At 44.8% G+C, this 15,000-nt stretch overlaps 1 protein-coding gene across 1 annotated transcript in view; it reads right to left on the reverse strand.

Moving 5' to 3' along the window:
* Positions 1–15,000, reverse strand: part of LOC106585958 (PDZ domain-containing protein 2) — a 200,708-nt gene that overhangs the window by 17,979 nt on the left and 167,729 nt on the right. The window contains exons 14-19 of the mRNA XM_045706834.1: positions 10,921–11,038; positions 9,417–9,549; positions 3,383–3,470; positions 2,897–2,997; positions 647–816; positions 449–519 (exon numbers count right to left, since the gene is read on the reverse strand). Coding sequence (XP_045562790.1) covers positions 449–519; positions 647–816; positions 2,897–2,997; positions 3,383–3,470; positions 9,417–9,549; positions 10,921–11,038 — 681 coding nt within the window. The remainder of the gene's footprint in view (positions 1–448; positions 520–646; positions 817–2,896; positions 2,998–3,382; positions 3,471–9,416; positions 9,550–10,920; positions 11,039–15,000) is intronic.

Genomic DNA, 15,000 nt, shown 5'->3' on the forward strand with positions numbered 1-15,000 from the left:
GGGGGTAGTAGACTGTACCATGTAGCTGTGTAGGGGGTAGTAGACTGTACCATGTAGCTGTGTAGGGGGGGGTAGTAGACTGTACCATGTAGCTGTTTAGGGGGGTAGTAGACTGTACCATGTAGCTGTGTAGGGGGGTAGTAGACTGTACCATGTAGCTGTGTAGGGGGGTAGTAGACTGTACCATGTAGCTGTGTAGGGGGTAGTAGACTGTACCATGTAGCTGTGTAGGGGGGTAGTAGACTGTACCATGTAGCTGTGTAGGGGGGTAGTAGACTGTACCATGTAGCTGTGTAGGGGGGTAGTAGACTGTACCATGTAGCTGTGTAGGGGGGTAGTAGACTGTACCATGTAGCTGTGTAGGGGGGTAGTAGACTGTACCATGTAGCTGTGTAGGGGGGTAGTAGACTGTACCATGTAGCTGTGTAGGGGGGGTAGTAGACTGTACCATGTAGCTGTGTAGGCGGTAGTAGACTGTACCATGTAGCTGTGTAGGGGGTAGTAGACTGTACCATGTAGCTGTGTAGGGGGGGTAGTAGACTGTACCATGTAGCTGTGTAGGGGGGTAGTAGACTGTACCATGTAGCTGTGTAGGGGGGGTAGTAGACTGTACCATGTAGCTGTGTAGGGGGGTAGTAGACTGTACCATGTAGCTGTGTACGGGGGGGTGTCGTCTATTGAGGTGTTGCAGCTCCTTTGGTGGAGCATGTCGTCATCACTGGAGCCCATCGCCATGGTTTCTGACAGCGACGAATGACTGGTCACTTCCTGGGAGAAGTACTGAGATAGCTCCGCCTCCGAACTAAGTGACCCTTGCTGCAGGGAGGGAGAGAGAAGATTGATTGATGTGTCGACGATAACTAGTGATGCTAGCCTGTTGGGGAACCTTGAGAATGTAGTAATTACACTCTCCATATTAATCTGGTACTTCCTGTATATAGCTCCACATTGATCTGGTACTGGTACTTCCTGTATATAGCTCCACATTGATCTGGTACTTCCTGTATATAGCTCCACATTGATCTGGTACTTCCTGTATATAGCTCCACATTGATCTGGTACTTCCTGTATATAGCTCCACATTGATCTGGTACTTCCTGTATATAGCTCCACATTGATCTGGTACTTCCTGTATATAGCTCCACATTGATCTGGTACTTCCTGTATATAGCTCCACATTGATCTGGTACTTCCTGTATATAGCTCCACATTGTATTTTATTTCATTCCTCTTGTTACTATTATTGTTATTTATTTGTGTAACTGCATCGTTGGGGAGAGCTTCTAAGCAAGCATTTCCCAGTAACATACAACTTAGCCAAATACATTTAAACTCAGTTTTTCACAATTCCTGACATTTAATCCTAGTAAAAATTCCCTGTCTTAGGTCAGTTAGGATCATCATTTTATTTTAAGAATGTGAAATGTCAGAATAATAGTAGAGAATGATTTATTTCAGCTTTCATTTCTTTCATCACATTCCCAGTGGGTCAGAAGTTTACATACACTCAATTAGTATTTGGTAGCATTGCCTTTAAATTGTTTAACTTGGGTCAAACGTTTTGGGTAGCCTTCCACAAGCTTCCCACAATAAGTTGGGTGACTTTTGGCCCATTCCTCCTGACAGAGCTGGTGTAACTGAGTCAGGTTTGTAGGCCTCTATGCTCACACACCCTTTTTCAGTTCTGCCCACACATGTTCCATAGGATTGAGGTCAGGTCTTTGTGATGGCCACTCCAATACCTTGACTTTGTTGTCCTTTAGCCATTTTTCCACAACTTTGGAAGCATGCTTGGGGTCATTGTCCATTTGGAAGACCCATTTGCGACCAAGCTATAACTTCCTGACTGATGTCTTGAGATGTTGCTACAATATATCCACATAATTTTCCCTTCCTCATGATGCCATCTATTTTGTGAAATGTACCAGACCCTCCTGCAGCAAAGCACCCCCACAACATGATGCTGCCACCACCGTGCTTCACGGTTGGGATGGTGTTCTTCGGCTTGCAAGCCTGCCCCTTTTTCCTCCAAACATAACGATGGTCATTATGGCCAAACAGTTCTATTTTTGTTTCATCAGACCAGAGGACATTTCTCCAAAAAGTACAATCTTTGTCCCCATGTGCAGTTGCAAACTGTAGTCTGGCTTTTTTATGGAGGTTTTTGGAGCAGTGGCTTCTTCCTTGCTGAGCGGCCTTTCAGGTTATGTCGATATAGGACTCGTTTTACTGTGGATATAGATACTTTTGTACCTGTTTCCTCCAGCATCTTCACATGGTCCTTTGGTGTTGTTCTGGGATTGATTTGCACTTTTCCCACCAAAGTCCGTTCATCTCTAGGAGACAGAACGCGTCTCCTTCCTGAGCGGTATGACGGCTGCGTGGTCCCATGGTGTTTATACTGGCGTACTATTGTTTGTACAGATGAACGTGGTACCTTCAGGCATTTGGAAATTGCTCCCAAGGATGAACCAGACTTGTGGAGGTCCACAATTGTTTTTCTGAGGTCTTGGCTGATTTCTTTTCATTTTCCCATGATGTCAAGCAAAGAGGCACTGAGTTTGAAGGTAGGCCTTGAAATACATCCACAGGTACACCTCCAATTGACTAAAATGACTGTCAATTAGCCTATCAGAAGCTTCTAAAGCCATGACATCATTTTCTGGAATTTTCCAAGTTCTTTAAAGGCACAGTCAACTTAGTGTATGGAAACTTCTGACCCACTGGAATTGTGATACAATGAATTATAAGTGAAATAATCTGTCTGTAAACAATTGTTGGAAAAAATGACTTGTGTCATGCACAAAGTAGATGTCCTAACCAACTTGCCAAAACTATAGTTTGGTTCATTTTAATACTCCAACCTAGTTATTAACTTTCAACTGATTTTCAGTACCCTGCTAGCGGGCTCCAGGAACCTCTTCATGGTCCAGCTGAGGGAGGAGCCATCTCCTTGTTTGGCCTTCACTGTGGGGGAGGGGCTCTTAGAGGGCAGGCCTAGAGGTCAGGGGTCAGAGGATACAGGTTAGAGCAACATTCACTCAACCACTCCAATCATCTGACTATGATTCCAGGTGAGAGAGAGAGAGAGAGAGAGAGAGAGAGAGACAGAGACAGAGAGAGAGAGACAGAGAGAGAGAGAGACAGAAAGAGACAGAGAGAGAGACAGAGAGAGAAAGAGACAGAGAGAGAGACAGAGAGAGAGAGAGAGACAGAGAGAGAGAGAGAGAGAGAAAGAGTCAGAGAGAGAGAGAGAGAGAGAAGAGAGAGAGAAAGAGAGAGAAAGACAGAGACAGAGACAGAGAAAGAGACAGAGAGACGAGAGAGACAGAGCAAAGAGACACAGAGAGAGAGAGAGAGAGAGAGAGAGAGACACACAGACCTAGTGTTTGAGAGACGTGTCCTTCCTTGCTCAGATTGTCTCTGTGTGTGGACTGAGTGATCACTTCATCCATCTCCTGCTCTGATACCTGGAGCAAAAACAGAGGAGAAAACAACATCCATCTCTTGTGAAAACCTGGAGCTCCCAGTTCCTACTAGTTACTACAGGGGTAGACAACACTGGTCCTGAAGGTCACAGGTACTTTCTACATCAGGGGTAGACAACCCTGGTCCTACATCAGGGGTAGACAACCCTGGTCCTACATCAGGGGTAGACAACCCTGGTCCTACATCAGGGGTAGACAACCCTGGTCCTACATCAGGGGTAGACAACCCTGGTCCCACATCATGGGTAGACAACCCTGGTCCCACATCATGGGTAGACAACACTGGTCCTGAAGGTCACAGGTACTTTCTACATCAGGGGTAGACAACCCTGGTCCTACATCAAGGGTAGACAACCCTGGTCCTAAAGGTCACAGGTACTTTCTACATCAGGGGTAAACAACCCTGGTCCCACATCAGGGGTAGACAACCCTGGTCCTACATCAGGGGTAGACAACCCTGGTCCCACATCAGGGGTAGACAACCCTGGTCCCACATCAGGGGTAGACAACCCTGGTCCCACATCAGGGGCAGACAACCCTGGTCCCACATCAGGGGTAGACAACCCTGGTCCCACATCAGGGGTAGACAACCCTGGTCCCACATCAGGGGTAGACAACCCTGGTCCCACATCAGGGGTAGACAACCCTGGTCCCGCATCAGGGGCAGACAACCCTGGTCCTAAATCAGAGGCAGACAACCCTGGTCCCACATCAGGGGCAGACAACCCTGGTCCCACATCAGGGGCAGACAACCCTGGTCCCACATCAGGGGTAGACAACCCTGGTCCTACATCAGAGGCAGACAACCCTGGTCCTAAATCAGGGGTAGACAACCCTGGTCCTGGAGGACCACCACAGGTACTGTCTACATCAGGGGCAGACACTAGTGCAACAAGTGTTTGAGTGACACCATACTGCCACCAGGTGGCAGTGAAATCAGGGTGATCTCCAACAGAAAAGGACATAAACAATAGTTGGCCTCATCACAGAAAACAACAAGATGCTTTTTGCTCTGATTTAAGTTGAAGATAATAAGTTCACCCGAACTGGGTGGCTTTAGAACGGACAGGAACGTGTACGAGCAGAATTACACTTTAATACTTTATCTTTGACGTATCAGATGGGTTTGATGTAGCAAGGCAAGGAGTATGACTAGCTAGTGACTAAACAGCAACACAGTGTTCACCGTCAAGCACCCAACTACAGTAAAAACTCAATGACAGTATCACCCCATCTTTCAATGAAATACACCATTACATTTACAAAAAAAAAAACTGTATTCCTGCTGTAATTGCAGTGTGCCGACTTTGTACTTTGTATACTGAACAACATTTTTTGCTGAGTTACAGATCATAGAAAGAAATTAGTCAATTTAAATAAATTCATTAGGCCCTAATCTATGGATTTCACATGACTGAGCAGGGGCACAGCCATGGGTGGGCCTGGCAAGGCATAGGCCCACCCACTGGGGAGCCAGGCCCAGCCAATCAGATTTATTTCCCCCCCACAAAAGCACTTTATTACAGACAGAAATACTCTTCTGTTTTATCAGCTGTCTGGGTGGCCGGTCTCAGATGATCCTGCAGGTGAACAAGCTGGATGTGGAGGTCCTGGGTTGGCGTGGTTACACGTGGTCTGCGGTTGTGAGGCCGGTTGGACGTGCTGCCAAATTCTCTCAAATGACGTTGGAGGCGGCTTATGGTTGAGAAATGAACATTAAATTCTCTGGAAACAGCTCTGGTGAACATTCCTGCAGTCAGCATGCCAATTGCACGCTCCCAGAAAACTTGAGACATCTGTGTGGAACTGTGTTTTGTGACAAAACTGCACATTTTAGAGTGTCCTTTTTATTGTCCCCAGCACAAGGTGCACCTGTGTAATGATCATGCTGTTTTTAATCAGCTTCTTGATATGCCACACCTGTCAGGTGGATGGATTATCTTGGCAAATGAGAAATGCTCACTAGCAAGGGTGTAAACACATTTGTGCACAAAATTTGAGAGAAATAAGCTGTTTTGCGCGTATGGAAATGTTCTGGTATCTTTTATTTCAGCTCATGAAACATGGGAACAATACTTTACATGTTGTGTTTATATTTGTTGTTCAGTATAGAGACAGCTTTTGTTTAGCCTTCATTTGTCTGTAGCACACACAGGTTTTCTAGAGGTGCTTTGCTTTCCCAGGCAGGCCACCGATACGGGAAAAAAATACATCTCAAATATAGATTTATTTATACATTTTTTAGGATGCATTTCAAATATTTAAAATTGGTCAAAATAATGTTTTTTTTAATTTAATACATTTTAAATACATTCCAATGTATATTACGGATTGTATTTAAAATGTTTATATAAATGTATGTTAAATGTCACAATCACAATATACCATATTTTTAATGCATCATAAAATGTTTATTGTAAAAAATTTACAATATGTTTTCACATTTATTTATCGATATATTTGGTAAATATATTTTAAAATGTACTTGGAAATGTTTAGTCAAATATATTCCAACATGCATTTAAATGTATTTGTAAGAAATCTATTTTAAAATAAAAAATGTAAAAATTGTCCAAATCATATTGGAACGAACTGGTGCCTGTCTTAACAATGTAACTTTAACACTTGACACCCAGCGTCATAACCATGTCATAATGTGTCATAAAAGCTGACATAACTTGTCATAACCTGTCATAGGGTGCATTTGTAAATTCACTCTAGTCCAATTTTCGTCTCAGTGTGCCAGAGCGCAGAATAACTGATGAATTTACCAACGCTCAACAGCCGTTAAATACGACCGGTATCAGTAAACGTCGGCGAAAAAAAAAAAATCGTAATTAAATTGTTTCCAGGAGCACAGTTACAGTCACCAACGCTCTAGATAACATGGCGAGTAACACGGTCAGAGTAAGCCGTTCTCTCATTCGTACTGGAAGTAGCTAACAAGCTAGCCAACGTTAGCCAGCTAGCTTGGGTGCTTAACTGCCGTTGTGAGGTCAGAACGCTCGGATAAACCCTAGCCCTCGGCCAGAGAGTCTGAATTTACGAATGCCCAGAGGGCGCAATCTGACACTCCAGATTGAATTTATAAACACACCCAAAGTAGTAAGATGTCAAGCCAGTAATGTGTTAATGCCAACAAGCTAGCAAGAGGTTGTCATGACACATATTTAGACCTGTTGTGACATACAGTATTTTCCCCCTTCCTGATTTTATTTTATTTTCACACTTAAATGTTTCAGATCATCAAACAAATGTAAATATTTACACAAAAATAACCCAAGTAAACACAAACCTCCTATAGTACCAGGAATCTCCTATAGTACCAGGAACCTCCTATAGTACCAGGAACCTCCTATAGTACCAGGAACCTCCTATAGTACCAGGAACCTCCTATAGTACCAGGAACCTCCTATAGTACCAGGAACCTCCTATAGTACCAGGAACCTCCTATAGTACCAGGAACCTCCTATAGTACCAGGAACCTCCTATAGTACCAGGAACCTCCTATAGTACCAGGTAAAGATGGAAGGAACCTCCTATAGTACCAGGAATCTCCTATAGTACCAGGAACCTCCTATAGTACCAGGAACCTCCTATAGTACCAGGAACCTCCTATAGTACCAGGAACCTCCTATAGTACCAGGTAAAGATGGAAGGAACCTCCTATAGTACCAGGAATCTCCTATAGTACCAGGAACCTCCTATAGTACCAGGAATCTCCTATAGTACCAGGAACCTCCTATAGTACCAGGTAAAGATGGAAGGAACCTCCTATAGTACCAGGAACCTCCTATAGTACCAGGAATCTCCTATAGTACCAGGAACCTCCTATAGTACCAGGAACCTCCTATAGTACCAGGAATCTCCTATAGTACCAGGAACCTCCTATAGTACCAGGAACCTCCTATAGTACCAGGAACCTCCTATAGTACCAGGAATCTCCTATAGTACCAGGAACCTCCTATAGTACCAGGAACCTCCTATAGTACCAGGAACCTCCTATAGTACCAGGTAAAGATGGAAGGAACCTCCTATAGTACCAGGAACCTCCTATAGTACCAGGAATCTCCTATAGTACCAGGAATCTCCTATAGTACCAGGAACCTCCTATAGTACCAGGAACCTCCTATAGTACCAGGAACCTCCTATAGTACCAGGAATCTCCTATAGTACCAGGAACCTCCTATAGTACCAGGAACCTCCTATAGTACCATAGTACCAGGAACCTCCTATAGTACCAGGAACCTCCTATAGTACCAGGTAAAGATGGAAGGAACCTCCTATAGTACCAGGAATCTCCTATAGTACCAGGAATCTCCTATAGTACCAGGAACCTCCTATAGTACCAGGAACCTCCTATAGTACCAGGAACCTCCTATAGTACCAGGTAAAGATGGAAGGAACCTCCTATAGTACCAGGAATCTCCTATAGTACCAGGAACCTCCTATAGTACCAGGAACCTCCTATAGTACCAGGAACCTCCTATAGTACCAGGAATCTCCTATAGTACCAGGAACCTCCTATAGTACCAGGAACCTCCTATAGTACCAGGAATCTCCTATAGTACCAGGAACCTCCTATAGTACCAGGAACCTCCTATAGTACCAGGAATCTCCTATAGTACCAGGAACCTCCTATAGTACCAGGAACCTCCTATAGTACCAGGAATCTCCTATAGTACCAGGAACCTCCTATAGTACCAGGAATCTCCTATAGTACCAGGAATCTCCTATAGTACCAGGAACCTCCTATAGTACCAGGAACCTCCTATAGTACCAGGAACCTCCTATAGTACCAGGAACCTCCTATAGTACCAGGTAAAGATGGAAGGAACCTCCTATAGTACCAGGAACCTCCTATAGTACCAGGAACCTCCTATAGTACCAGGAACCTCCTATAGTACCAGGAACCTCCTATAGTACCAGGAATCTCCTATAGTACCAGGAATCTCCTATAGTACCAGGAACCTCCTATAGTACCAGGAACCTCCTATAGTACCAGGAACCTCCTATAGTACCAGGAACCTCCTATAGTACCAGGAACCTCCTATAGTACCAGGAATCTCCTATAGTACCAGGAATCTCCTATAGTACCAGGAACCTCCTATAGTACCGGGAACCTCCTATAGTACCAGGAACCTCCTATAGTACCAGGAACCTCCTATAGTACCAGGAACCTCTATGTCATGATGGTAGTAGGCCAAAACAGAACAGACCAAACCAGAACAGAAGGGGTTTCAAACAGGTTCAGAAAGACACCCATGGAGGTGTCTACTGAATGTTGGCAAAACAACAAGAAATGGACCTAAAGCCACCATGGTGGCAGTCCAGCATTACTGAATCATTGTTGTGCATGGCATCATTGTAATCCTTGACCATCAAAACACAGCTGTAGACATCACCTTTTCTGTGTTGTCGTGTTTGGTTGAGTTGATATGACGGAAAATAGACAGTCTGGTCATGGGAAAATAGACAGTCTGTTTATGGGAAAATAGACAGTCTGGTCATGGGAAAATAGATCTGGTCATGGGAAAATAGACAGTCTGGTTATGGGAAAATAGACAGTTTTTGAAATAAAGTCTGGTATGGAAAATGTCTGGTCATGGGAAAATAGACAGTCTGGTTATGGGAAAATAGACAGTCTGTTTATGGGAAAATAGACAGTCTGGTCATGGGAAAATAGACAGTCTGATCATGGGAAAATAGACAGTCTGGTCATGGGAAACATGGCTAATAGCTACATGTATGGAAGCGCTAGGCTACGCTAGGAAGGAAACCATGAATTATGTTGTTACTGTGGGTTGGAATGACTGATGAAGTTGGATAATTAGCTGTAGGTCAGCAGGTAGGGTGTATGTGTGTGTGTGTGTGTGTGTGTGTGTGTGTGTGTGTGTGTGTGTGCGCGCGCGTGTGTGTGTGTGTTACCTTGGCGTTGGGATGTCGGCTGATGATGAGACTGACAGGTCCGGGTCCACACTCACTCAGGATGGCGTAGGCCTCACTCAGAGCCACATGACGCAGACTCACTGAGTCCACCTCCAACACCTGGTCCCCTCGACTAGATGAGGAAGAGAGAGATTGGATATACACACGCACACACACGCACACACCGCACACACACACACACACGCACACACAAAATCAGTTAGTATTATGTCCACTGAGTAAATAACCCTCATAGAAGAACACTTAGGCAGACAGACAGACAGACGGGGAGACAGACAGACAGACAGACATCGATAGATATTAACAGATATGACCACACCATTCAAATCTATACCAGTAACACTGACCATCTGTAGTGTAGTACACAATGCAGTCAGGTCTACTTGTTAACCTTCTCCAAGCACTTCCATGTTTTTCTTCTTCTCAGGTCTGTCTGTCTGTCTGTCTGTCTGTCTGTCTGTCTGTCTGTCTGTTCTCCTCTCTCTCTCTCTCTCTCTCTCTCCTCTCTCTCTCTCTCTCTCTCTCTCTCACTCTCTCTCTCTCTCTCTCTCTCTCTCTCTCAGTCTCTCCAGTCTCTCTCTCTCTCTCTCTCTCTCTCTCTCTCTCTCTCTCTCTCTCACTCTCTCTCTCTCTCTCTCTCTCTCTCTCTCTCTCTCTCTATATATATATATATATATATATATATATATATATATAGAGAGAGTGCCTGTCCGTCAGAGATCTTCAACTGACCTGTGTCGAGAGCTGTTTGAAGTGAGCTACTGACGTCAGCAGCCATTTGCTTCTCCTCTCAGACCTGGCTAGGATTCTTAGGTCTTTCATCTTATTTCTAAAATGTGTTTTATGTCTTTCTTTTGATGTTAAGATTATTACTATCTGATTGATATCAAGGTCCCCTATTAAAGGGATCTTACAGGTGATGTATCTAGTTCCTATCTGATTGATATCAAGGTCCCCTATTAAAGGGATCTTACAGGTGATGTATCTAGTTCCTATCTGATTGATATCAAGGTCCCCTATTAAAGGGATCTTACAGGTGATGTATCTAGTTCCTATCTGATTGATATCAAGGTCCCCTATTAAAGGGATCTTACAGGTGATGTATCTAGTTCCTATCTGATTGATATCAAGGTCCCCTATTAAAGGGATCTTACAGGTGATGTATCTAGTTCCTATCTGATTGATATCAAGGTCCCCTATTAAAGGGATCTTACAGGTGATGTATCTAGTTCCTATCTGATTGATATCAAGGTCCCCTATTAAAGGGATCTTACAGGTAATGTTTCTAGTTCCTATCTGATTGATATCAAGGTCCCCTATTAAAGGGATCTTACAGGTGATGTATTCTGTATTCTTAATGTCTACAGAGCTGCACTATTGGTTCTATAATGGAAATAATGGATAACCATTCACTCAACATGGAATTAACCCTGTAAATATGGGGATTATGACCTGAATCAAGGTGTGAGGGGTTGTGACCTACCTGAGTCGTCCATCCATCTTGGCGACAGAGCCAGGGGCCAGACTGTGGATGTAGATGGCTGGAGGACTGTTCTCTAGAGTTAGACAGCAGGTCCCTATACCCAGACCCACCCCGGGCTCTGACAGAGGAACACACACACACACACACACACACACACACACACACACACACACACACACACACACACACACACACACACACACACACACACACACACACACACACACACACACACACACACAGACAGAAAACATGCACTCAAAACACACACACACACAAACACACACACACACACACACACACACACACACACACACACACACACACACACACACACACACACACACACACACAGAAAACATGCACACAAAACACACACACACACACACACAGACAGAAAACATGCACACAAAACACAGACACACACACAAACACACACAGAAAACACACACACACACAGACAAACACACCCACACACACACACACACACACACACACACACACACACACACACACAGACAGAAAACATGCACACAAAACACACACACACACACAAACACACACACACACACAGAAAACACACACACAGAAAACACACACACACACACACAGAAAACACACACACAGAAAACACACACACACACAGAAAACACACACACAGACACAGAAAACACACCCACACACACAGAAAAAACACACACACAGAAAACACACAGAAAACACACACACACACAAAACACACACACACAGACACAGAAAACACACCCACACACACAGAAAAAACACACACACAGAAAACACACACAAAACACACACACAAAACACACACACAGAAAATACACAGAAAACACACACACACACACAGACACAGAAAACACACACACACAACACAAACACAGACAACACACACACACACACACACAGACAGACAACACACACACACAGACAACACACACACAAACAACACACACACACACAGACAACACACATACACACACACAGAGACAACAACACAAACAACACACACACACACACACAGACAACACACACACACAGACAACACACACACAGACAGACAACACACACACAGACAACACACACACACACACAACACAAACAACACACACACACACACACACACACACAGACAGACAACACACACACACACACACACAGACAACACACACACAAACAACACACACACACACAGACAACACACATACACACACACAGAGACAACACACACACACACAGACACAAACACACACAGACAACACACACACACAAACACACACACACACACACACACACACACACACACACACACACACACACACACACACACACACACACACACACACACACACACACACACACACACACACACACACAGACACAAAAAAGAATAGAACAGCAGATTAGACAAGGAAGGTAGCGAGTTTCATTAGTAACATTTCTCACTGTCCTCTCCTCCTCTCTCCTCCTCTCTCCCCCTCTCTCCTCCTCTCTCCCCCTCTCTCCCCCTCTCTCCACCTCTCTCCTCCTCTCTCCCCCTCTCTCCCCCTCTCTCCACCTCTCTCCTCCTCTCTCCCCCTCTCTCCTCCTCTCTCCCCCTCTCTCCTCCTCTCTCCTCCTCTCTCCATCTCTCTCCTCCATTAGTAATATTACCCCTCATGAAGTGGAAGCTATATACATTAGTATTAAAGTTTCAGTTTCAGACAAAAAGCACAGAGACGAACGAAATGGAGACATCCCATGTTTTAAACGGAAACAAGTGATTACTTAAATCACACCAAAGCAAAGTGTGGTACCTTCTTAATCAGAGACGCGATCATTACAGATCAATCAAATCTAGAGAAATGACACCTCCAGGTAATCCTTCCTGAAGTTAACTTCCTCAAAAATGACCTCTCCCAAGACGAACAGGTGTGTAACCTGGCAGGACAGTCTGTTATGATCACAGGTGTTTAACCTGGCAGGACAGTCTGTTATGATCACAGGTGTTTAACCTGGCAGGACAGTCTGTTATGATCACAGGTGTTTAACCTGGCAGGACAGTCTGTTATGATCACAGGTGTGTTACCTGGCAGGACAGTCTGTTATGATCACAGGTGTGTAACCTGGCAGGACAGTCTGTTATGATCACAGGTGTTTAACCTGGCAGGACAGTCTGTTATGATCACAGGTGTTTAACCTGGCAGGACAGTCTGTTATGATCACAGGTGTTTAACCTGGCAGGACAGTCTGTTATGATCACAGGTGTGTAACCTGGCAGGACAGTCTGTTATGATCACAGGTGTGTAACCTGGCAGGACAGTCTGTTATGATCACAGGTGTGTAACCTGGCAGGACAGTCTGTTATGATCACAGGTGTGTTACCTGGCAGGACAGTCTGTTATGATCACAGGTGTGTTACCTGGCAGGACAGTCTGTTATGATCACAGGTGTTTAACCTGGCAGGACAGTCTGTTATGATCACAGGTGTGTTACCTGGCAGGACAGTCTGTTATGATCACAGGTGTTTAACCTGGCAGGACAGTCTGTTATGATCACAGGTGTTTAACCTGGCAGGACAGTCTGTTATGATCACAGGTGTGTTACCTGGCAGGACAGTCTGTTATGATCACAGGTGTTTAACCTGGCTAGTGAAGTGTTTCCATTGGAATACAGTCTAATGGTGGTCATTGCCAGTGTGTATTACGTGGTCTGGATGCAATGTTAACACCTTCAAATTCCACCAATCAAAAAAAACATACACTACATGACCAAATGTATGTGGACACCTGCTCGTCGAACATCTCATTCCAAAATCATAGGCATTAATACGGAGTTGGTCCCCCCCTTTGCTGCTATAACAGCCTCCACTCTTCTGGGAAGGCTTTCCACTAGATGTTGGTACATTGCTGCGGGGACTTGCTTCCATTCAGCCACAAGAGCATCACTGAGGTCGGGCACTGATATTGGGTGATTGGGCCTGGCTCGCAGTCGGTGTTCCAATTCATCCCAAAGGTGTTCGATGGGGTTGAGGTCAGGGCACTGTGCAGGCCAGTCAAGTTCTTCCACACCGATCTCGACAGACCATTTCTGTATGGGCGTCGCTTCGTGCACGGGGGCATTGTCATACTGAAACAGGAAAGGGCCTTCCCCAAACTGTTGCCACAAAGTTGGAAGCACAGAATAGTCTAGAACGTCATTGTGTGCTGTAGTGTTCAGATTTCCCTTCACTGGAACTAAGGGGCCCGAACCATGAAAAACAGCCCCAGACCATAATTCATCCTCCACCAAACTTTACAGTTGGCACTATGCATTGGGGCAGGTAGCGTTCTCCTGGCATCCACCAAAACCCAGATTAATCTGTCAGACTGCCAGAAGGTGAAGCGTGATTCATCACTCCAGAGAACGCGATTCCACTGCTCCAGAGTCCAATGGCGGCGAACTTTACACCACTCCAGCCGACGCTTGGCATTGCGCATGGTGATTTAAGGCTTGTGTGCGGCTGCTCAGCCATGGAAACCCATTTCATGAAGCTCCTGATGAACAGTTTATTGTGCTGAAGTTGCTTCCAGAGGCAGTTTGGAACTCGGTAGTGAGCGTTGCAGACGAGGACACACGATTTTTACATGCTTCAGCACTCCGCGGTCCCGTTCTGTGAGCTTGTGTGGCCTACCACTTCGCAGCTGTGCCGTTGTTGCTCCTAGACGTTTCCACTTCACAATAACAGCACTTACAAGTTGACCGGGGGGCAGAAAGTTGACGAACTGACACGTTTGAAAGTGACTGAGCTCTCTCAGTACAGGCCATTCTACTGCCAATGTTTGTCTATGGAGATCGCATGGCTGTGTGCTCGATTTTATACAACCGTCACCAATAGATGTAGCTGAAATAACCAAATCCACTCATTTGAAGGGGTGTCCACATACTTTTGTATATATATATATATATATATATCTTGTAATTGTTGGGTTGTGTTATTGCATTGAGAGAGTTGACGGGGGGGATTTAAGAGGATTTTCTTGTGGTCACTTACTTTCTTGTGGTCTCAAACTAAATGTTCAACAAAAGCACATCTCACACCAGAAG

This window comes from Salmo salar, chromosome ssa24, assembly GCF_905237065.1.
Source record: "Salmo salar chromosome ssa24, Ssal_v3.1, whole genome shotgun sequence".
Taxonomy (NCBI): Eukaryota; Metazoa; Chordata; class Actinopteri; order Salmoniformes; family Salmonidae; genus Salmo; species Salmo salar.